General features: G+C 38.8%; 1 protein-coding gene and 1 non-coding gene across 7 annotated transcripts in view; both read left to right on the top strand.

Moving 5' to 3' along the window:
• Positions 1-21,350, top strand: part of CNOT1 (CCR4-NOT transcription complex subunit 1) — a 101,125-nt gene that overhangs the window by 68,604 nt on the left and 11,171 nt on the right. For 3 of the 6 annotated variants that reach the window (XM_067718257.1, XM_067718258.1, XM_067718256.1), the window contains exons 20-39: positions 168-292; positions 528-814; positions 1,731-1,809; positions 4,628-4,858; positions 5,184-5,324; positions 6,735-6,914; positions 8,659-8,775; positions 9,094-9,204; positions 9,546-9,623; positions 9,797-9,974; positions 10,801-10,931; positions 13,439-13,735; positions 14,448-14,588; positions 14,682-14,786; positions 15,381-15,500; positions 17,490-17,681; positions 18,244-18,386; positions 18,837-18,945; positions 19,045-19,214; positions 19,870-20,101. In XM_067718257.1, the coding sequence (XP_067574358.1) occupies positions 168-292; positions 528-814; positions 1,731-1,809; positions 4,628-4,858; positions 5,184-5,324; positions 6,735-6,914; positions 8,659-8,775; positions 9,094-9,204; positions 9,546-9,623; positions 9,797-9,974; positions 10,801-10,931; positions 13,439-13,735; positions 14,448-14,588; positions 14,682-14,786; positions 15,381-15,500; positions 17,490-17,681; positions 18,244-18,386; positions 18,837-18,945; positions 19,045-19,214; positions 19,870-20,101 (3,167 nt within the window). Of the gene's footprint in view, positions 1-167; positions 293-527; positions 815-1,730; positions 1,810-4,627; positions 4,859-5,183; positions 5,325-6,734; positions 6,915-8,658; positions 8,776-9,093; positions 9,205-9,545; positions 9,624-9,796; positions 9,975-10,800; positions 10,932-13,438; positions 13,736-14,447; positions 14,589-14,681; positions 14,787-15,380; positions 15,501-17,489; positions 17,682-18,243; positions 18,387-18,836; positions 18,946-19,044; positions 19,215-19,869; positions 20,123-21,350 lie in introns of all 6 variants that reach the window. The other 3 variants (XM_067718254.1, XM_067718255.1, XM_067718253.1) reach the window with 1 other exon arrangement.
• Positions 7,729-7,867, top strand: LOC137215765 (small nucleolar RNA SNORA46). Its single transcript, XR_010939401.1, has one exon. It is a non-coding gene; the product is annotated as a small nucleolar RNA SNORA46 (small nucleolar RNA).

Genomic DNA, 21,350 nt, shown 5'->3' with positions numbered 1-21,350 from the left:
GAGCACTTGAATATTGAAACTTGACCACTTAAAACACTTTATTTTTTCCTTAAAATTCAAACTGTATTGGTCTCTCTGGCTCTGCTTTATGTGGGGGAGTGATGCTTTATGTGGGGGAGTGAAGGAAGAGCCTAAATGCCCACTGGTTGCTTTTCTGTTTCTAACAGCGGACTTGTCTCAGGTGTGGCCAGAGGCAAATCAGCACTTTAGTAAAGAGATAGATGATGAAGCAAACAGCTATTTCCAGAGAATATATAATCACCCACCACATCCAACCATGTCTGTTGATGAGGTGAGTGTCTAGGACGATCTAATTCTTTATGGTTTAGGTAAATCTTAAATGCCCTTTTCAAAGTGAAATCCCAACACAAAGTGTTTTGATATGTTTGTGCATCTTTGGAAACCTTAATATTTGTCTCAAGCTCAGTTTATTCTTAAATATTCTGCTTAACAATAAAGAATATTTGAGGAATGCTCTTAATAATGGTTTCCTTTATGTGTATATTATTTTTTCTTGCTTTCTCCAGGTATTAGAAATGCTACAGAGGTTTAAAGATTCTACCATAAAGAGAGAACGAGAAGTATTTAACTGTATGCTAAGGAACTTGTTCGAAGAATATCGGTTCTTCCCCCAGTACCCTGATAAAGAGTTACATATAACAGCCTGCCTGTTCGGTGGTATAATCGAAAAAGGACTGGTCACTTACATGGCATTAGGTTTGGCCCTACGATATGTTCTTGAAGCCTTACGCAAGCCTTTTGGATCCAAAATGTATTATTTTGGGATTGCTGCACTAGATAGATTTAAAAATAGGTGAGTGGATAGGTTTCCTGTGAAGCTTCTCTTTTTTAATATAAGGAGAAACAGTAGCTTACTTTTCAACTAATTCTTGCCATGCCTTATCATGATATGTATATTAACTAATCTTCATGACTGTATGAAGTAAAAGAGGAAGAAGTGAAAACAATTAAATTCGTTACAGTTGACAAATATGTGGTAGGAAAAGTATAAAATGAAATAGCAATTTTTTTGGTTTGTTTATTGAGGTATACTTTATATACGTAAAAGTCAGTATTTCAGGTGAACAGCTCTTTGAAGTTTGACAAATTCTAACAGTTGTATAACCACTGCCACCAACACCACAATCAAGATACAGAATATTTTCGTCACCCCCAAGTTTTCTTATTCCCCCTTTGTAGTTAACTTTCCCTCACATGTAACCCCTGGCAATCACTGATCTGATTTGTCTAGTTTTTCCAGAGTATTATTTAAATGGAATCATACACAATGTGTATGAGTCTGACTTGCACATAGCATGATGCTTTTGAGATTTATCCATGTTACTGCATGTTTCAGTAGTCTGTTTCTTTTTACTGCTGAGTAGTATTCCATTCTGTGGGTTCATTAGCAAATTGTTTTTCTATTCACCTGTTGATGAACATTTGGAGTCGTTTCCAGACAGTAGTTTTAGTGGCTCATTGTAATCTAATATTAAGTGGAATAAGACCTTTAAAAAACAATCAGTAATAACTTTTTTGATGTAAAAGGGGTGAAGTTCATAAATATCCACCCCCTTACTTCTTTGTTCTTCCTTTTGGCATTCTCTTCAAATAAGGTATTTCAAAGGGAGAAAGGGGGGAAATGGCCTAGACTAGCTTTTGAAAAATTTTAAATTGTGCTGCCTCTGTTCTTACATGAAATGGTAAAGAATGAATGTTTTTGTTGGCAGATTGAAGGACTATCCCCAGTATTGTCAGCACTTGGCTTCTATTAGTCACTTTATGCAATTTCCACATCATTTACAGGAGGTAAGTGTCTTCAGTACCTACGTAGTTGGATGGTTTATCTATTTTAATTTGAATTTGGATTTACTGGCAATGGCATTAAGATTTCTTAATGATTGGCATGATACAAGTATACATATTATTTGTTGCTTGTTTTGCAGGTTAATCATGAAAAAATACAGATTTTGGGTTACCTTTTGTAAGCAGTGGTTTTGCTTGATTTAATAAAAGGCTTTTGCTAGTTCTTTTAGCCTAATAATGCTATTGAGGTAGACATCTTTCGCTGTTACCAAGAATCCCTTGCCTGAGTCTAAAAAGGATTTGGAGTGGGACTCTTTGATTAAAATAAGTAAAGTTGTCCCTCTGATTTAAATGTTAACATGAATCAGAGCTGTTTCTTTTTGTTGTTTCGGTGGTGGTGGTGGTTTGGTTTGTTTTTTTGTTTCTGTGGTTTTGGGCGGGGGGTGTGCTGCTCCACGCGGCTTGTAGAATCTTAGTTCCCCAACCATGGATTGAACCAGGGCCACGGCAGTGAAAGCGCCGAGTCCTAACCACTGGACCACCAGGGAATTCCCAGAGCTGTTTCATATAAAACTTTCAGACCAGCTGTTTCTTAAAAATACAGCCTTCCTTTTTTTTTTTTTTTTTTTTTTTGTGCGGTACGCGGGCCTCTCACTGTTGTGGCCTCTCCCATTGCGGAGCACAGTCTCCGGGTGCGCAGGCTCAGTGGCCATGGCTCACCGGCCTAGCCACTCCGCGGCATGTGGGATCTTCCTGGACCGGGGCACGAACCCGTGTCCCCTGCATCGGCAGGGGGACTCCCAACCACTGCGCCACCAGGGAAGCCCAAAATATAGCCTTCTTAAACTACCTGCTTAGATTCCTTTGAGGTTAAAAAGGAGACAGTCCCTGAGGAAATGGACCTAGAGAATATATATTTTAAGCCACATTTTGTGATTATTCTTGAAATTTGTAAACTATTACTTTAATGATTGATTTTTAGGTGATTACTAAACATTCACACTTTTGCCTTACCTTTGGTCAAAGTCAGCTTATAGAGAACAAAGAAAGTTGATTAATCTCTATTGACTTTATTTTACTTTATTAAAATAAAAGATGAACTGCTTTATAAGATCATATTTTTAAGAAATCAGAAAGATCAGAATTTGAACTTACTTTTAATTCTATTATAATTTAGTCCAGCGCTTTCTACCTCATCCCACTGGGTTTGTTTGTAGGAGGGTAGGGTCATTATGATGGTTTAGCGTAGGAAACCATAGCATGGGGGGCAGGAGTGTATTCATGCCTCTTGAGGGGGTGGAGGACTGTGCCAAAACTATAGCACTGAAAACTAGACAGGAAAGCAGAGTTTGAAAAGCTAGGATGGGAGGTCAGAGGCTTACTACAATCAAGTGTTTTTGGAATTGAGAGCTGGAAATATGGGCCTTGGAAGACTAGAGAGAACAAGGGAGGTGGTATGAAAGTGATCACACAAAGCAGTGATCCTAGTTCCCACTGTAACAAGATACCCAGAGAAGAGAAGGGAGGTCATTGTTTATATTTCTATAGTCAATTTAAAGGGCTGTACTTTCTTCAGAGATTGTCCTTCCTTGAAAATGTCCCCCCCCTCTTTTTTTTTTTCCTGTACGCGGGCCTCTCACTGTTGTGGCCTCTCCCGTTGCGGAGCACAGGCTCCGGATGCGCAGGCTCAGCGGCCATGGCTCACGGGCCCAGCCGCTCCGCGGCATGTGGGATCTTCCCGGACCGGGGCACGAACCCGTGTCCCCTGCACCGGCAGGCAGACTCTCAACCACTGTGCCAGCAGGGAAGCCCCGTCCCCTTTTTTGAATAAAGTTATTGTATATATAGATAATAGTTTGTTTTGTTATAGGTACAAGCTGTGGGAAATAGTATCACAAAGGGTGTGTCAGTCTTCTGATTTGTGTGTGAGAAGGACTTTTATTGGTCTGTGAAATGGAAAGAAAACCTTGTCCTAGAACATCCAGTATAATGCTTACCTCCAGTTGGCTAGGTGGTGTGGTATACACTGTTTTGTGGTAATAGCTTTATTGAGAGCGGACTCATATTGCAGTGTGTTTTTTAGGCCACGGTTTTCTCATCAGCATCCAATAGAAAAGAAATTAGTTTGGGCTTCCCTGGTGGCGCAGTGGTTAAGAATCCGCCTGCCAATGCAGGGGGCACGGGTTCGAGCCCTGGTCCAGGAAGATCCCACATGCCGCAGAGCAACTAAGCCACAACTACTGAGCCTGCGTGCCACAACTACTGAAGCCCGCGCGCCTAGATCCTGTGCTCTGCAACAAGAGAAGCCACCACAACGAGAAGCCCACACACCACAAGGAAGAGTAGCCCCTACTTGCAGCAACTAGAGAAAGCCCGCATGCAGCAACAAAGACCCAACACAGCCAAAAATAAATAAATAAAATTTAAGAAAAAGAAATCAGTTTACTATATAATTTTTAAAACTTTACACGTATTAAGGGATTTAAGGAAATTTATATGCAGGCATTTGTGGCTACTCTTTTGGAACTTGTTTTGTTAGACTAGTTCTCTGATAAATACTTTAGAAACATATTAATATTTTACCTTTACTCCTTAAGGAGTTCATGGTATCCACTATATATTATATATATATTATATCTAATTATATATTATAGATATAGGAATATGGACCAGAATGGGGTGAGACGTAAGGGAGATAGATGAACCAAAAGAATGCTCTGAAATAATTTCTATTCTCTCAGTAGTGAGCGAGGTGTAATTCAAAAATTTCAGTTTCTGTTAAGAACTCTTTTAATGTGTTTCTCTCTCCCTACCCCCATAGTATATCGAGTATGGACAGCAATCTAGAGATCCTCCTGTGAAAATGCAGGGCTCTATCACAACCCCTGGAAGTATTGCACTGGCTCAAGCCCAGGCCCAGGCCCAGGTTCCAGCGAAAGCTCCCCTTGCTGGTCAGGTTAGCACTATGGTAACCACCTCAACAACCACCACTGTTGCTAAAACAGTTACAGTCACCAGGCCAACTGGAGTCAGCTTTAAGAAAGATGTGCCAGTAAGTAGGTCTGTCTTTTTTCTTTGTTGGATTTGATATGTTGTAATATATCCAGTAGTGAACATGTATTTTAATTTTATTATAAACAACACATGCCGACTAAAAAAAAGCATTTCTCCCTTTGTCTCTCTGCCTTCCCACCCCGATTTCCCACACACAGCCACTATTAATAATAGTTCAATACATAGTCTTTCCAGCACTTCCAGTACACAGTCATACACACCATGTATATTTTGTATACTAAAGAAATCTGTATACATTCCCGCCCCGGGATTTGTCTAGGAAGGATTTCAGTTTGTTTATTTTATGTATTTTATTTCTTTAGCCTTCTATTAATACTACAAATATAGATACATTACTTGTGGCCACAGATCAAACAGAGAGAATCGTAGAGCCCCCAGAAAATATCCAAGAGAAAATTGCTTTTATCTTCAACAACCTCTCCCAGTCAAATATGACACAAAAGGTGAGTCTGAAATAGTAGTTTATATATCACTACAAATGCTCTCTATTCTTTTCCTTGATGGGTTGGGGGATTTATATATGACATTCTGCACCCTTTTAATACTTCTAAAGGTAGAGATAATAGAATGAAAACGAAGGGAATGTGGATATACAACTACTGGTTGTGGATTTTGTAGACATTAAATAGCACTGGTATTATTTTTTATTTTTTATTTTTTTCTATTTTGGCTGCACCTTGTGGCGTGTGGGATCTTAGTTCCCCTACCAGGTATTGAACCCACACCCCCTGCAGTGGAAGTGCGGTGTCTTAACCACTGGACCTCCAGGGAAGTCCCAAATAACATTGTTTTGCAGTGAGTTATAGCCTTTTTGAAGTAAACTTGAAAATGATTTCATGATGATGGAAATTTCATTTGTCTTTCTAATCACAATTCATGCCCTCCCAGAAACCATTAGGCACCTAGTAAGTGAGGTAGAGCTTCTGAAAGGTAATGATGCACAAGATTATGTGCTAAGACAATACTTGGAAATGTCCGTTTTAGTCAACAAGATTAGCCTTAACAAGTGGGTTTTGAGATGTAATTTATAATGCAAGTGCTGCCTTTGAAAATCCCACCATAATTGATTGGGGGAGAATTTTGAAGCACTCAGCATCCCTTTTGGAAGAGAAGTTTCAAACTTTACCGATAATTTCTGGAGATATAAATTTAGGAAAACAATAGTTCTGGTGTCAGGTCTGTTAATAGCAGGTTTGTAGATTAGTAATATATCCTCTTTTGGTCAAATGGAGAGTAAGTAAATGGGGTTGAGGGACTACATATTTTGTAATTTTAAAGTTTAAAGTGACAGTAGATGTTTCAGTTCTAATCACCCAGTTAGAGATGATTGACTCTATACTTAGATGGAATTGAACATACTGTACTTGGATAGCATCTGTCTGAAATTGGGAGAGATGTAGCATGGTACTTTATTTATTTTTATTAATTAATTTATTTTTTTCTGTGTTGGATCTTCGTTGCTGTGCGCAGGCTTTCTCTAGTTGTGGCGAGCAGGGGCTATTCTTCCTTGTGTGGTGCGCGAGCTTCTCAATGCAGTGGCCTGTCGTTATGGAGCATGGGCTCTAGGCGCATGGGCTTCAGTAGTTGTGGCACGTGGCCTCAGTAGTTGTGGCGCATGGGCTTAGTTGCTCCGTGGCATGTGGGATCTTTCCCGACCAGGGCTCAGAACCCATGTCCCCTGCATTGGCAAGCGGATTCTTAACCACTGAGCCACCAGGGAAGCCCTAGCATGTACTTTAGCTTCTAATTTTGCAAGGAGCACGTGCTGTAGTATTGTTCACAGAAAGAAAACACAAAACTGTTATTTTATCATCTTTTAATTGTATACTTCCCATGTCATAATGGTTTTCTAGGTTGAAGAACTAAAGGAAACTGTGAAGGAAGAATTTATGCCTTGGGTTTCACAATACCTGGTTATGAAGAGAGTCAGTATTGAGCCAAACTTTCACAGCCTATATTCAAACTTCCTTGACACACTGAAGAATCCTGAATTTAATAAGATGGTTCTGAATGAGACCTATAGAAACATCAAAGTAAGTGTTCTTGTATTTCTTTTTATTAATGTTTTGAGTTTGGGAATACTTGATTGTACAGGTGTAATTGGAGGGGGAGGGGTATTGCTGTTTTCCCCTGTATGTGTATATGTTAAAGTATTTATGAAAGTTGCTCTAGGGTTTGTTTCAAATATAGAACTAAATTTTCCTGAAGAATTTAGTCTCACAGACATATTCTATGCGCTATTTACTTTGAAAGTAACCACTCGTGAATTTGTTTTCATCATTCTATGCATGGTTTTGAAATCTTTACCCTTTGTGCATGTTTTTAGGAAAACAATAGTTCTGGTGTCAGGTCTGTTAATAGCAGGTTGTAGATTAGTAATTTATCCTCTTTTGGTCAAGTGGAGAGTAAGTAAGATGGGGTTGAGGGACTACATATTTTGTAATTTTAAAGTTTAAAGTGACAGTAGATGTTTCAGTTCTTTTTTCTCCCTCCGCATATTATTTGATTATATACTCTTAGCTTTAATCCCTCTCTTTTTAATAGTCTTATAGAAATCCATTATATTGGTTGATAATATCTTTCACTATTACAGAAACAGTGCTGCAGTGAGTATTTTCCCTTATGTCTTAAGTGCCAGATATCTCAAGACTCTAGACCTATTGTGGAATAGGTGTTGTTTAGCATTCTCAGAAGTTTAAGTTCAAACTCTTCCTAATGAGCTAATGCTTGTTCTATAAAATCCAAGTATTTTTCTTAGGAGGAATAACTTTTCAAGAAAACAGTGTGAACCAGCATGTAGCTGAAAACATTCTTTGCTGAATAACTTGGAATATTGGCTTAGGAACCAGCACTATATTTAAACCTGTGGATAGGAATTTTCCCTATTCTTGGTTACGCTGTAGTGCAAAAGAATTCCTGTCTCCTTTCTGTTGCACAGCTGACTTTGTGCCATTCTGCTGTTGCTGTATGGAGTTAAGGAACATAACTATATTCAGCCTTTGTTATTTGATAGCAAGGATGATTGGGATATATAAAAATTTCCACATAATCTGGAGCAGAATTTCAAGATCCTTTCTTTTAAACAAAAGTTTAAATTACAGATTTAAACTTAAAGTCATAAATTAAAAGGTATCATATAGTAAGTGGATATATGTGTGTACCCAAGACACTCTTCATGTGTACCCAAGGCACTCTCATGTGTTGGTTCTGTCCCCCTTAAGAAAGAAGTAAAGAATTGAAGAAATGGATTAGGTATCCTAGAAATGTGATAAGTGTGTAAGCAATATTACACTGTATTCTAGAAAGTTATCTTAGTTGTCTCCAGAGATAATGCTAAAGATCACAACATTTACTGCAATCTTGTTATGTTCCTCAGTATGCCTGCTGTCTGGGAAGGACTTAAAAAGTATAGCTATAGTCTTCATTTGAATTGAATTTAGCTCTTCCAGATAGATTTGCAGTTGGGTCTCTGCTTCAAACCTAGCTAAAATTTTTAGTTGTGGGACCATACATGATACTTTTAACCTTGTGTTACTTTATACAATATACTTGTATTACCTTTTTTTTGTTTGTTTTAAATGGAAAGGCATTTGAAGGTTAAAATGTCACTGAACACACAAAATATCACAATGATACATGGACGAGATCTACTTTGGGGGCATGTTCTCTATTGACAGCTTGTTTTTAATGTAGAATAATGGAATTCTTAAACATTTAGTTGAGAATATTTTTTTATAAGCTCATTGTCATACCTTCCTTAATCCTGCACTATTTCAGGTGCTCCTGACCTCTGATAAAGCTGCAGCCAATTTCTCTGATCGTTCTTTGCTGAAGAATTTGGGACATTGGCTAGGAATGATCACACTAGCTAAAAATAAACCCATCTTACACACTGTGAGTTTCAACTAAAAGCTCATGTAAAACTTGAGAATGTTCATACAGCATATTCTGTTTAAAAGTCTTGACTTTATTTGGGGCTGTAAAAGTTTGGCCCATGTTTTGAATCCCTAATTGCATGCTCATGGCCTTACATTGTTTAGCAGGATAAACAAAAACCAATAAGGTGTGATTGCTACCCCTTCCTTTTCATAAGGCGAGGGTCAGGTTATTGATTCCAATTTCAGGGGTGAGTTTGGCAAGGTATAATTGGGGGTGTTTGTGAGGGATTTTCTAGTATATTACTAGCTTTTAAAAATACGTTTTTTATTCTAGGACTTGGATGTAAAATCTTTGCTGCTAGAGGCTTATGTTAAAGGACAGCAAGAGTTGCTTTATGTAGTCCCCTTTGTTGCCAAAGTCTTAGAATCTAGCATTCGTAGTGTGGTGAGTAAATTTTAATATTTTATTGATGGCTAATTTGTAAGAGTTAGTTTGTTTTAGCACAAGGTTTAGAGGCTATAACCTTAGTTCTTATGGACATAGAGCTAGTTCAGTTAATTTTCCTCAGGGAAACTCGGGTTTCCACATTGAGAGGCCAAGTAGTATTATAGGACTGATTTTAATGGGTGGTTTTGGGTTCTGGTGTTTTTCTGAAATACAGTATTGTAAATGGGAAGGCTAGGGGTTTTATTATGGCCACATAGGTGTAAGTGCTTAACTTTTAGATAATACAAATTAAAGAGTAATTTTGGGGCAAGCTTATTTAACATAACGGTTTTCTTTAGGTTTTTAGGCCACCCAACCCCTGGACAATGGCAATTATGAATGTATTAGCTGAGCTACATCAGGAACATGACTTAAAGGTAAATTTGTTGCTCCTTATCCCTAAGAACACTCTCTGGCTTTACATTATTAAGATTTACAGGAAAAAGAGGGTATTTGGGGGGAAGCACTATGACAAATGGGTGAGAATACTGTATATTATGAAGCTAAATTTTCATTTTTAATATTCTAATTGAATACTGGAATTATGCAGTTAAACTTGAAGTTTGAGATTGAGGTCCTCTGCAAGAACCTTGCATTAGACATAAATGAGCTGAAACCTGGAAACCTCCTAAAGGATAAAGATCGCCTAAAGAACTTAGATGAGCAACTCTCTGCTCCAAAGAAAGATGTCAAGCAGCCAGAAGAGCTCCCTCCAATCACAACCACAAGTAAGTGTGATAATTAGCCCTCTGTTTATCAGATGTTCTCTTTAATGGTACATTCCCATGCGTATAACAAATTATAATTATTCTGTGTAATGGGGTGCTGAAACTGTGTACTTTCTGGTGAGCCTTCTAAATTATTAAGGAAAAGTTAGTTATGTTTAGGCATTGTCTTACTATATTAGAATCTATCTGGGTAGTTCATGTGGTATTCATAACTAATATTATTAATCAGTTATTTCTCATATCCCAACTAAGCCAGGTTATCTTTTACATTGTTTGAGGTCTCCGAGAAAGAATTGCATTGGCATGATGACCTGTGTTATTCCTCAAATCTGGGGGTGGCCAGACCAGCTCGACCTGTTAGGGGACTGGATTATTTGACCTGGGTCCAGGAGGACTGGAAGTGCGGGGGCTGTAGGAGTGTAGAATGATTGGGAGTTGTGGTTAGAATGAACCAGCTTTTCTTCTTTTTCTCAGCTCTCAGTTTAAGAATCCGCAGGTAAATCAAGGGAACAGCCTAGGTTGAAAACTGACATCTATAATATAGAATAATCGAACAAGGCTTGGGCCTGCTAATGTGGCATGACCCCTCGATTGCTTTCTGTGCCCACCATGCACCGGTACGGTTTTACATGCTTTGTTCAAATCTCTATTAAAATAACAATTTCCCTTATAATAATTAAAGGTGGAAGAATGTGACCTGTGCCACCCCTCCCCGCCATTCAGTTAGTTTAATTAGATAAAGACCACATGATGCCCTGCTAATTTTATAGTAAAGTCAAGAAGTGTGCTCCTTTTATTAGCTCTTATTTTATCTCTCTACATTTAGCAACTTCTACAACACCAGCTACCAGTACCACCTGTACAGCCACGGTTCCACCACAGCCACAGTACAGTTACCATGACATCAATGTCTATTCCCTTGCGGGCCTGGCACCACACATTACTCTAAACCCAACAGTAAGTAAACACCACCCTATTCCTAAATTCCTACTTTGTGACAAGGTAAACTGGTTACTTTCCCATCCCTCTTCCCCTTCCTTCTGGATTCCTAGGTTGTAGGCTTTTGTGGCAGAGAGTAGGGATCATGAGTTGCTGTGTAGTATAGCTGAGATCTTTTTTCTACTCTGAAAGTAAGTCGTGATCAGACATCACTTATATTGGCCCCTCATGTCCAAACCCATGATAATTAAGTAAGCTGCCAATATAATCAAAGTCTCCAAGTATTCCTTATATAGTCAGAAGATGCTTAGTGTATACCATAGGTTTTTGTTCTTTCTTTTTATTATTATTGTATTTTATCATTATTATTTATTTATTTTTGGCTGTGTTGGGTCTTCATTGCTGTGCACAGGCTTTCTCTAGTTGTGGCGAGCGGGGGCTACTCTTCGCTGCTGTGCACGGGCTTCTCATTGCGGTGGCTTCTCTTGTTGTGGAGCACAGGCTCTAGGTGCGTAAGCTTCAGTAGTTGCAGCACGTGGGCTCAGGAGTTACGGCTTGCGGACTCTAGAGGGCAGGCTCAGTAGTCGTGGCACACGGGCTTAGTTGCTCCGCGGCATGTGGGATCTTCCCGGACCAGGGCTTGAACCCATGTCCCCTGCATTGGCAGGCGGATTCTTAACCACTGTGCCACCAGGGAAATCTCCAGGTTTTTCTTCTTTATTATCGTGTCACCTTAGTCTTGCATTAAGCCATATCTTTTGGAAGATAGCTGGAACTGAGCTGGTGTGTGCATGTGTGTGTGTGTAAAGTCTCCAGGCCAAGGTCTGGAAGTGGACTTAGTACGCTCAGTTATGTTTCTGTGGCCTGATTCTGTGAGATTGTCTGTTCTTAACTTCCCATCAGTCCCTTTTTCCTATACTTAAAGGTAGTATTCTACTCTGTATATTGAGGGTGATGATTGCTTGTTTATCCTCATTCTCTTATTCTGCTTAACACAGTTGTTTAGTTCAAAATCAGATTTCATGGTCTTTGCTTTTTAGAAATTGAAACAGTCGTAACGTAAATACATTGAAGTTTTGTATTTAAAGGACTTTGAAAGGGTTTTAAAGAGATCATTTTTAACCTGTTTTTTGTTTGTTTTTGCTTCTGTAGATGTGGCACTTGGTTTTTTGGGGGAAAACTAGGTCGAGAAATTATGATTCTCTTTTACAATACTCCCAATAATTGAATATTTTTATAAGTTCATCATGAATATTTTTTTAAGTTTCTTAAAAATTCAGTGAATACCTGGAAGCAGTCTTTCAATGAAGCAGGTTTCAGTGTATGGTAAATTTTTATAAAACGCTTGCTATCTTGAAAATAATAGTTTTTGTAGAAAGCCTTTTCTCTTATAGCCATTATCTTGTAATAACTTAATGGAATGTAATCTATAAAAATACTAATTACTACGCTGTACACCTGAAACTAATGTAATATTTTAAGTCAACTATACTTCAATAAAGTTTTTTTAATTTAAAAGACAAAAGTACCATGCAGAAAGTGAGCAGACAAGCCACAGAGAAATGATAGTCCCAATAGATATAACCACAAAGGATTAGTATTTAATGCATATAAATAAACCTGCAAACCAAGAAAAGAACCCAACAGAAAAACTAAAGGTATATTTTGTAGAAGAAATATTAAAAGTCATCCAGCATATGGAAAATGCTAAACCTCATTAGCTGTCAGGAAAGTGCAAATTAAAACCACAATATAAAATTTAAAATCCCCCAACTAGGCAAAAATTGAAAGTATGATCATACCAGCTGTTGGTACAATAGAAACGGTTATGCATTGCTGGTGGGGGGTATAATATAATCATTTTGGGGAAAAAAATATGGCATAACCTATTAAAACTGAATATGTGATTTTTTTTTTTAAAGCCTTTTCTCTGTAAACTTGATTCTTCTTGCATTTCCGCATGCTACTAAAGAAGTTTCTTTTCTTTCTTAAACATTTATTTATGGCTGCGTCGGGTCTTAGTTGTCACACACAGGCTTCTTTCTAGTTGTGGCATGCGGGCTCCAGAGCACATGGGATCAGTAGTTGGCATCACACGGGCTTAGCTGCCCCTTGGCATGGCATGTGGTATCTTAGTCCCCCAAACAGGGATCGAACCCGCGTCCTCTGCATTGGAAGGTGGATTTTTAACCACTGGACCACCAGGGAAGTCCCAAGAAGTTACTTTCTTTAGGAGTACTTGGGCCACAGATTTTGACTAAGCAGGTAGTGTCTTTAAGCATCTTGTAATGAACAGTTTGCCCATTAAATTTTATCTATAATCATGTATCTATCACAAGATATACTGACTACTACGCCTTCTTTGGAGCCCAGGTTGTTTCCTTAGCTTTTCATTGGTTAATTTAAAGTAGAAATTGGTAGTTCATGGTTAACCTTGAAATAATGACAAAAACATGGGTGTTATTACTGATAGAAATTGGATTGTCTTAGTTAAACAAGCTGTTGACTTGTTTTTTCCTCCCTAGATTCCCTTGTTTCAGGCCCATCCACAGTTGAAGCAGTGTGTGCGCCAAGCAATTGAACGGGCCGTCCAGGAGCTGGTCCATCCTGTAGTGGATCGATCAATTAAGATTGCCATGACTACTTGTGAGCAAATAGTCAGGAAAGATTTTGCCCTGGATTCTGAGGAATCTCGAATGCGAATAGCAGCTCATCACATGATGAGGAACTTGACAGCTGGAATGGCTATGATTACTTGCAGGGAACCTTTACTCATGAGCATATCCACCAACCTGAAAAACAGTTTTGCCTCAGCCCTTCGTGTAAGTTGATTATTTTCTTGTTGTTGTATAAAACTCATTGCTTATCTGAAAATGTTTCTTTTCCTTTGCTAGTAACAGTGAGCATTTCCACTTATTATAATAGTTACCATATGTGTTTGATGTCCTCCCCTTTAGACTGTAAGTTCTGTGAGATGAAGCATTGTGTCTGTTTTTGCTCACTATTATATCCTTAATAGTGTTTGGCAGATAGTAGATACTCCAGATATTTACTGGTTTAAAGAAACTAAGGATTTTTTTTTAAAACTGCCTAAGTTAACAGTCTTGATTCTGTTTACCATGAAGAATTTAGATTTAAAGTACTTTGGAGTAGAACAGTACAAAACACCTTAAAGTGACTCTGTATGTCTGTGTGAGCACACACACACACACACACACTCTCTTCAGGTAACTCAGTTATTAATTTGGGGTCTCATATGTCATGGTTAATAATGCCTTTGTTTACTGCTTTACTGCTTTCATAGTGTTCACCATCTTCACAGAAACCTGGTAAGATGTTCCAGTTGAGTAGTATTTTCATCTTGTAGATGAAGATTGTTAGACTATTTCATGGTCACAGCTAATGAGTCATACGTAGAGTTGAAACTTCTAAAATTAATTTGTCTAAGCACTGCATTTTCTATTATCCCATCTATCTGTTTCATCTACTCACAGAAAACTTTAAATTTTTTTCTGTCTCTCCCCCTCCCAATAGACTGCATCCCCACAACAAAGGGAAATGATGGATCAGGCAGCTGCTCAGTTAGCTCAGGACAATTGTGAATTAGCTTGCTGTTTTATTCAGAAGACTGCAGTAGAAAAAGCAGGCCCTGAGATGGACAAGAGATTAGCAACTGTAAGTGTTTAGCATTTGCCTTTTAAGTATTTTGTTTTTCCATTTAAGAAAGTGCCTCATAACAAGAACCTCAGTGACTATTTTTGTTTGCAGGAATTTGAGCTGAGAAAACATGCTAGGCAAGAAGGACGCAGGTACTGTGATCCTGTTGTGTTAACATACCAAGCTGAGCGGATGCCAGAGCAAATCAGGCTAAAAGTGAGAATTGGGGGCTCTGTCTCTCCCTGCCCCATCTTTGTTTTCTTTCTGTTCTTGTTGCTTAACTCCTCACCAGGACTAGGATAGGGGGTTTAAATGCTGTTTCTGAGAAAGCATTTCATTTCACTTAAAGGTTACCTGTGGAGAAGACATAGAAATAGCTTAGATGTGCCCCCCCCCATTATTGAAGTGCCTTTTAGTTTTTGTTTCCCAACTTGGTCTTCCCTTCTGATACTTGAGTTTTTATTGCTAGTTGGTTGTTGGTGAGAAGACGATGTTGAGAAATTTTATCATTTTTACCAGCTGCACTGGAGAATTGCACTGGCAGCATGGTCCTACTTGAGTCATTTCCCAGTGGAAAAGCTCTTAATCTATAAATAAGGGTGACTCTAACAGGTCTCAGGGAAATAGGAAACACTGAACTGTGTGCACGCACATGCATGCATATTCAGTCATGCTATTAAATGTTGTAATGACTCCTGTGTCCCTTCTCAGAACCCCTGTGCTTACTCCCATGCAAAATTTCCACTTTGATAAAAAGGTTTCCCTTGATTGTGAAGAGGATCTTGTTAAAGTAAGTTTTCTTCTTCCAAGGTTGGTGGTGTGGACCCAAAGCAGCTGGCTGTTTATGAAGAGTTTGCGCGCAACGTGCCTGGCTTCTTGCCTACAAATGATTTAAGTCAGCCCACAGGATTTTTAGCTCAGCCCATGAAGGTAAATACTCGTCTTGGATTAAATTGAGTAATTTACAGTTTAATTTGAATGTTTTTTGTCAGTTAATCTATCACTGGTTCCCGGGAGCTTAAGTTATAGGGAAGAAGATTACCCACGGTTGTTGAGTTGTATAGATATTCTTTGTATCACATCAGCATGGCATTCGGGAATTTTTTTAACTCCATGAAGTTGATTTAACTTTCATGTTTGGCCTAACTAAAGGAATTTACGTGGTGACCTCATGGCTTCCCCTGTTCTTTGTAAAAACGTTTCCTAAAAATTTGAAATGGTATTTAAACAAAAGTTGAAAATGTAAGGGGAAACATTTTCCTTTTGAACCATTTGAACATAGGTGCTGATCTTGATGGCCCAGTCTCTTGAATTCTTTGGTCTGTGTTTCCTACAAAGACGTTTTTCTGTGTGACCATTGTATAACCATTGAAATCAGGAAGTTAACACTGATACCTTAGTATCATCTAATCCTTAGACCTAATTCACGTTTTACCAAGTGTCCCAGTATTCTTTTTTTGTAGTAAAAGGACCTAAATCAGAATCACGCATTTCAGGGAATTCCCTGGCGGTCCAGTGGATAGGACTCTGTACTTGTACTGCGGGGGCCTGGGTTCAATCCCTGGTCAGGGAACTAAGATCCCGAAAGCTGTGTGGCGCACCCCCCCCCCCCAAAAAAAAAGAACCACACATTTCATTTAGTTGTTATATTTAAATTTTTTCCCACAGGTCAGTCTACTCCAGCTCCTTTTCTCATCTTCCCATGGCCTTCCACTTTGATTACAGGCCAGTGATTTTATAGAATAACCTGATTTGGGTTTGTACAATATGTTCTCAGGAATAGATTCAGGTAGTACATCTTTGATAGTAATACCACAGAAATGATTCTGTGTTCTTATTCTGTCCTATTAGGTTTTGACAGTTGGCCCGAATACTATATTTTCCATGGTTTGGATTATATACTTTCATAGGCTGCAGATTAGATGCTACAAGTGGTGCTGCTCTCAGCCTTTCCCATTATTTATCATGCTCTTTCATCACTTGATTGTATTGGTGTCTGCAAGGCTTTCCACTATCAAGTAAACAAAACACACCCCCACCAGTGCTTGCTTTGCACTGCACCACTTAGTGGCATCAAGACCAAACAGTTCAGGAAGGGGAATGGAAGAGCCCCTCCATGTTTTGATGAAAAAGGAGAGAGAGAAAAAAAAATAGGGTAGTTAATATACCAATAGACTTTTTAAAAAATATATTTATTTTTTTTGGCTGCGTCAGGTCTTAGTTGCGGCTCGCGGGATCTTTAATTGCGGCACGGGCTCTTCGTTGTGGCGTGTGGATACTCTCTCTAGTTGTGGTGCACATGCTCCGGGGCACGTGGGCTCTGTAGTTGCAGCACACGGGCTCTCTCGTTAAGGCTCGTGGGCTCAGTAGTTGTGGCATGCAGGCTTAGTTGCTCCATGGCATGAGGGATCTTATTTCCCTGACCAGGGATCGAACCCTTTCCCCCTGCATTGGAAGGCGGATTCTTTATCACTGGACCACCAGGGAAGTCCCCCAGTAGACTTTTTTTTTTTTTAATTTTTATTTATTTTATTTTTGGCTGCGTTGGGTCTTCGTTGCTGCACGTGGGCTTTTCTCTGGTTGCGGCGAGCGGGGGCTGCTCTTCGTTGCGGTGTGCGGGCTTCTCATTGCAGTGGCTTCTCGTTGCAGAGCATGGGCTCTAGGCGCACGGGCTTCAGTAGTTGTGGCGCATGGGCTTAGTTGCTCCGCGGCATGTGGGATCTTCCTGGGCCAGGGCTGGAACGCGTATCCCCTGCGTTGGCAGACGGATTCTTAACCACTGCACCACCAGGGAAGCCCCCCAATAGACATTTAAATTGCTACCTGTGCCAGTGGAAAATCTTTAATTTTTTTCCTCTTTTTTTTTTTTTTTTTTTTTCTTTCTCCCCTCTCCTTTTTTGGTTATTTCCTCCAAAACAGCAAGCTTGGGCAACAGATGACGTAGCTCAGATTTATGATAAGTGCATTACAGAACTGGAGCAGCACCTTCACGCCATCCCACCAACTTTGGCCATGAACCCCCAAGCTCAGGCTCTTAGAAGTCTTTTGGAGGTTGTAGTATTATCTCGAAACTCTCGGGATGCCATAGCTGCTCTTGGATTGCTCCAGAAGGTTAGTTCTTAAACTGTTAATTTTAGAAGAAACTAGGTTTGTAAATATCTAGTGACCTGCACCATTATCTACTTAAGTTATGCTTAAAATTTTAAAAATTAATATAAAGCAAGTTGTGTTCTGTAATAAGCAGATGATTTTCTCCAGAGTAGAGTGTTGTAAATAGTTACAACAGTAAAGTGTGAAATCTTCTCTTTTTTCCATAAAGGTAAGATTTTCTGGAATTATTATTTAAGAAACTTTGAAAGATAGCCCTTTAGATTTTGAGGGACAGTTGATCCAAGTACTTGGGTAAGGGGTAGGGTATGGGGCAGCATTAGGTTATTACTGTGTAGGGACAGTGTCACCTTTCTTGACAGGGAAGAGCACTAAGCATGGACTACAAAGAACTCAGAGAGTGTGTGTGTTAGGCAAGTGAAAGGGATTTTAGTGAATGGAGAGATTGTTAACTTGTGGCTTTAGAAGGTATGTTGTACTTTGCATTAAGGTTTGGTTATTGAGTTTGATAATTGGGCTGAATACTGTATTTTCCATGGATCTGAACACTTTTTTTCTTCCATAGGCTGTAGAGGGCTTACTAGATGCCACCAGTGGTGCTGATGCTGACCTCCTGCTTCGCTACAGAGAGTGCCACCTCTTGGTCTTAAAAGCTCTTCAAGATGGCCGGGCGTATGGGTCTCCATGGTGTAACAAACAGATCACAAGGTCAGTAGCCATCTTAGAAGAGTAATATTTAGTGAACTGCTTTCTCACATACATGACCCTAAATACTGAGAATTGTTGAATGTTTGTTCTTTTTCTGTTTGGTGCCCATGATGGATACAGAAAACCAGTACCTTGTTTTGGGGAATAAATGATAGATCGTGGATTTTAAAAGGTTTCAGTGATTTCATAGAAGTGATGTTCATAAATAAATAATGTTTTAAATGGAATGCTTTGTTTTCTAGACTTCGAGAACAAAACTTGTGTTTTAACACTGGGTCGTCTGTTCTACTTCTTTACTGGTTATTTTGAATCTTGAAAACTGATTTTTAGTTGGTTCTCAAGGCATCCTTAATTTGGAACAAGTTACCATTTAATAAAATGGGCTCTTTATTTTACCTGATATATAGTATGGTTAAGACTTTATGAATAAAGAAATACTGACTTTTCTAGGTGCCTAATTGAGTGTCGGGATGAATATAAATATAATGTGGAGGCAGTGGAGTTGCTAATTCGCAATCATTTGGTCAATATGCAACAGTATGATCTTCACCTAGCTCAGGTATGGAAGGAATTAAACAGGAAAAGTGACCTCTGGTAGTTCAGAAGTGTGTTTGCTGTAAGTGCTGTCTTTCTTACGTTGTGCTTTCTGTGTTTCCAGTCAATGGAGAATGGTTTAAACTACATGGCTGTGGCATTTGCTATGCAATTGGTAAAAATCCTGCTGGTGGATGAAAGGAGTGTTGCCCATGTTACTGAGGCAGATCTGTTCCACACCATTGAAACCCTCATGAGGATTAATGCTCACTCCAGAGGCAATGCTCCTGAAGGGTGAGAAGGAAATGCTTTGGGATTCTTGTGTATTCAGCAGTCTTTAAGAGCTTAAGAAATGACTGTATAGACTTAGTAACGTTACCTGTTATATAACTGCTTTACCTACCACATATGGTAAGCTTTGGTGAGGCCTAATATTGTCCCTTGAGATATGAAAGCTTGACTAGCTGCCAAGCCTTCTTGCTGTAGAGCAGTACATACAGCACTAGATTTGGTGTCAAGAGTCCTCTGTTTAAGGCCTGGCTCTGCTGCTTAAAATCTGATTTTAGGCAAGTCGACTTACCCTCCCTAAGCCTGTTTCTTGTATAAAATGGAAATAATATCTTGAAGAACTGTTGAGAATTAAGATGAATAACACAAAGCATGGCACATAGTGGGCATGCAGTGAATAATTTTTTGACCACGAACATCAGCTCCATTTCATTGGGCATCGTTTTGTTGTCAAGAAGTGACTTAAGTCAGTCATTTGCACATTATGTCCTCATGAGTAAACAGATATGAAGAAACCGAGGATAGTTTTGTTTAAATATGGGAATGGTAAAATTATCATCACTCTTGTGGTCTCTCTTAAATAAACAAATTGTCCAACTTGTATGTCTGTGAAATCACAGCCATGAATAGACTGATTTTCATTCTGGATTTATTGTACTAGATTGCCCCAGCTGATGGAAGTAGTGCGATCCAACTATGAAGCAATGATTGATCGTGCTCATGGAGGCCCTAACTTTATGATGCATTCTGGGATCTCTCAAGCCTCAGAGTATGATGATCCTCCAGGCCTGAGGGAGAAGGCAGAGTATCTTCTGAGGGAATGGGTGAATCTCTACCATTCAGCAGCAGCTGGTCGTGACAGTACCAAAGCTTTCTCTGCGTTTGTTGGACAGGTAGAGCTTTTGGAAAGAAAGGTGCTTTTTATTCAACATAAGTAGGGTGTGATGCCTCCAATATTAAAGCTCAGTATTATGTACCTGTGGTCAGTTACCTCCATACTCATGTAAACCAAAAATGTCACCATCATTACTGTTAAATTGATACTATTTATTTTCCCATCATTGGTCACTAAGCAGTAAAGTCAACATTTCCCATCCCCTTTAGTTCTTTTTGTCCGATTTCAGTTGTCACAGCTACAAAGTACAATGGGTCAGGTAATGAATAATGAAACTGCCAAATGTATATAGTAATTTTACCAGTTTGATAATCAGCAGTGATGGGATACGGGCTAATCTGTACAGTTCTTATAATAGCCCATGTTTAAAAAGTAAAATAATGAGTACCCTGGTGGTCTAGTGGTTAGGATTTGGTGCTTTCACTGCAGTGGCCTGGGTTCAGTCCCTGGTTGAGGGAACTAAGAATCCTGCAAGCCCTGAGATACAGCCAAAAAAAAAAAAAATTTTTTTTTTTAATTTAGAAGTAAAATAAAACACAACCAAAAAACCTTAAGTATTTAAATGGTGGAGATTTTTATTTTATTTTCTAAATTAAGTACCTTATCTACCTAAAATAGCTTATTTCTGCAGTTCGACCATTGTATTTCTTCAAACTGAGACCAAAGCTTAGGTGTGCCACCAAAGAAAGATGCAAATTAGATCTATTATCAGATAAATGACAATTGAATGTGGAAGAGCTGATTTGAATTTTAGAAGTTGTCAGGAATTGGATTTACTTTTCAAGATGACTAATTTCTTAGTAAATCATACTAAGTAAGTTTCTCCCTTAAAAGAATCGAGGGAATTATAAAAACATACCCTATTGAAAAGCTGTTACTGTATACTTACAGTTTGATTTCTGATTTGGATAGAGGAATTTCAAATCAATTGGTTTTTGTGGTCATTGATATTTCATGGGTATGGATGTGGCACCTGTCTCAGCTCTCTTGTTGGCTTATTTGCTCTTGTTCTCTCCATTTGAAAAAGATAATGTATTATACTTTTCTATTCTCTTTTGAATCCTTTTGAGAATTCCTTTTTTCCTTTTCTGCTCCTTCTTGATCATAGCAGTCCATCCTCATTTCTTCTCCCCCTGCTTAGTTTTTCAGATTTCATTGTACAAACGTCCCTTTGCTGGCCTTCTGTTTTTCCTAGGGTATATTATTGTCAATTCAGCTGTGTTATTTATTGCTTATCAAGGGACATT

The sequence above is a fragment of the Pseudorca crassidens genome, chromosome 20 (genome assembly GCF_039906515.1).
Source record: "Pseudorca crassidens isolate mPseCra1 chromosome 20, mPseCra1.hap1, whole genome shotgun sequence".
NCBI lineage: Eukaryota > Metazoa > Chordata > Mammalia > Artiodactyla > Delphinidae > Pseudorca > Pseudorca crassidens.
This window is presented reverse-complemented; position numbering and strand designations above follow the sequence as displayed.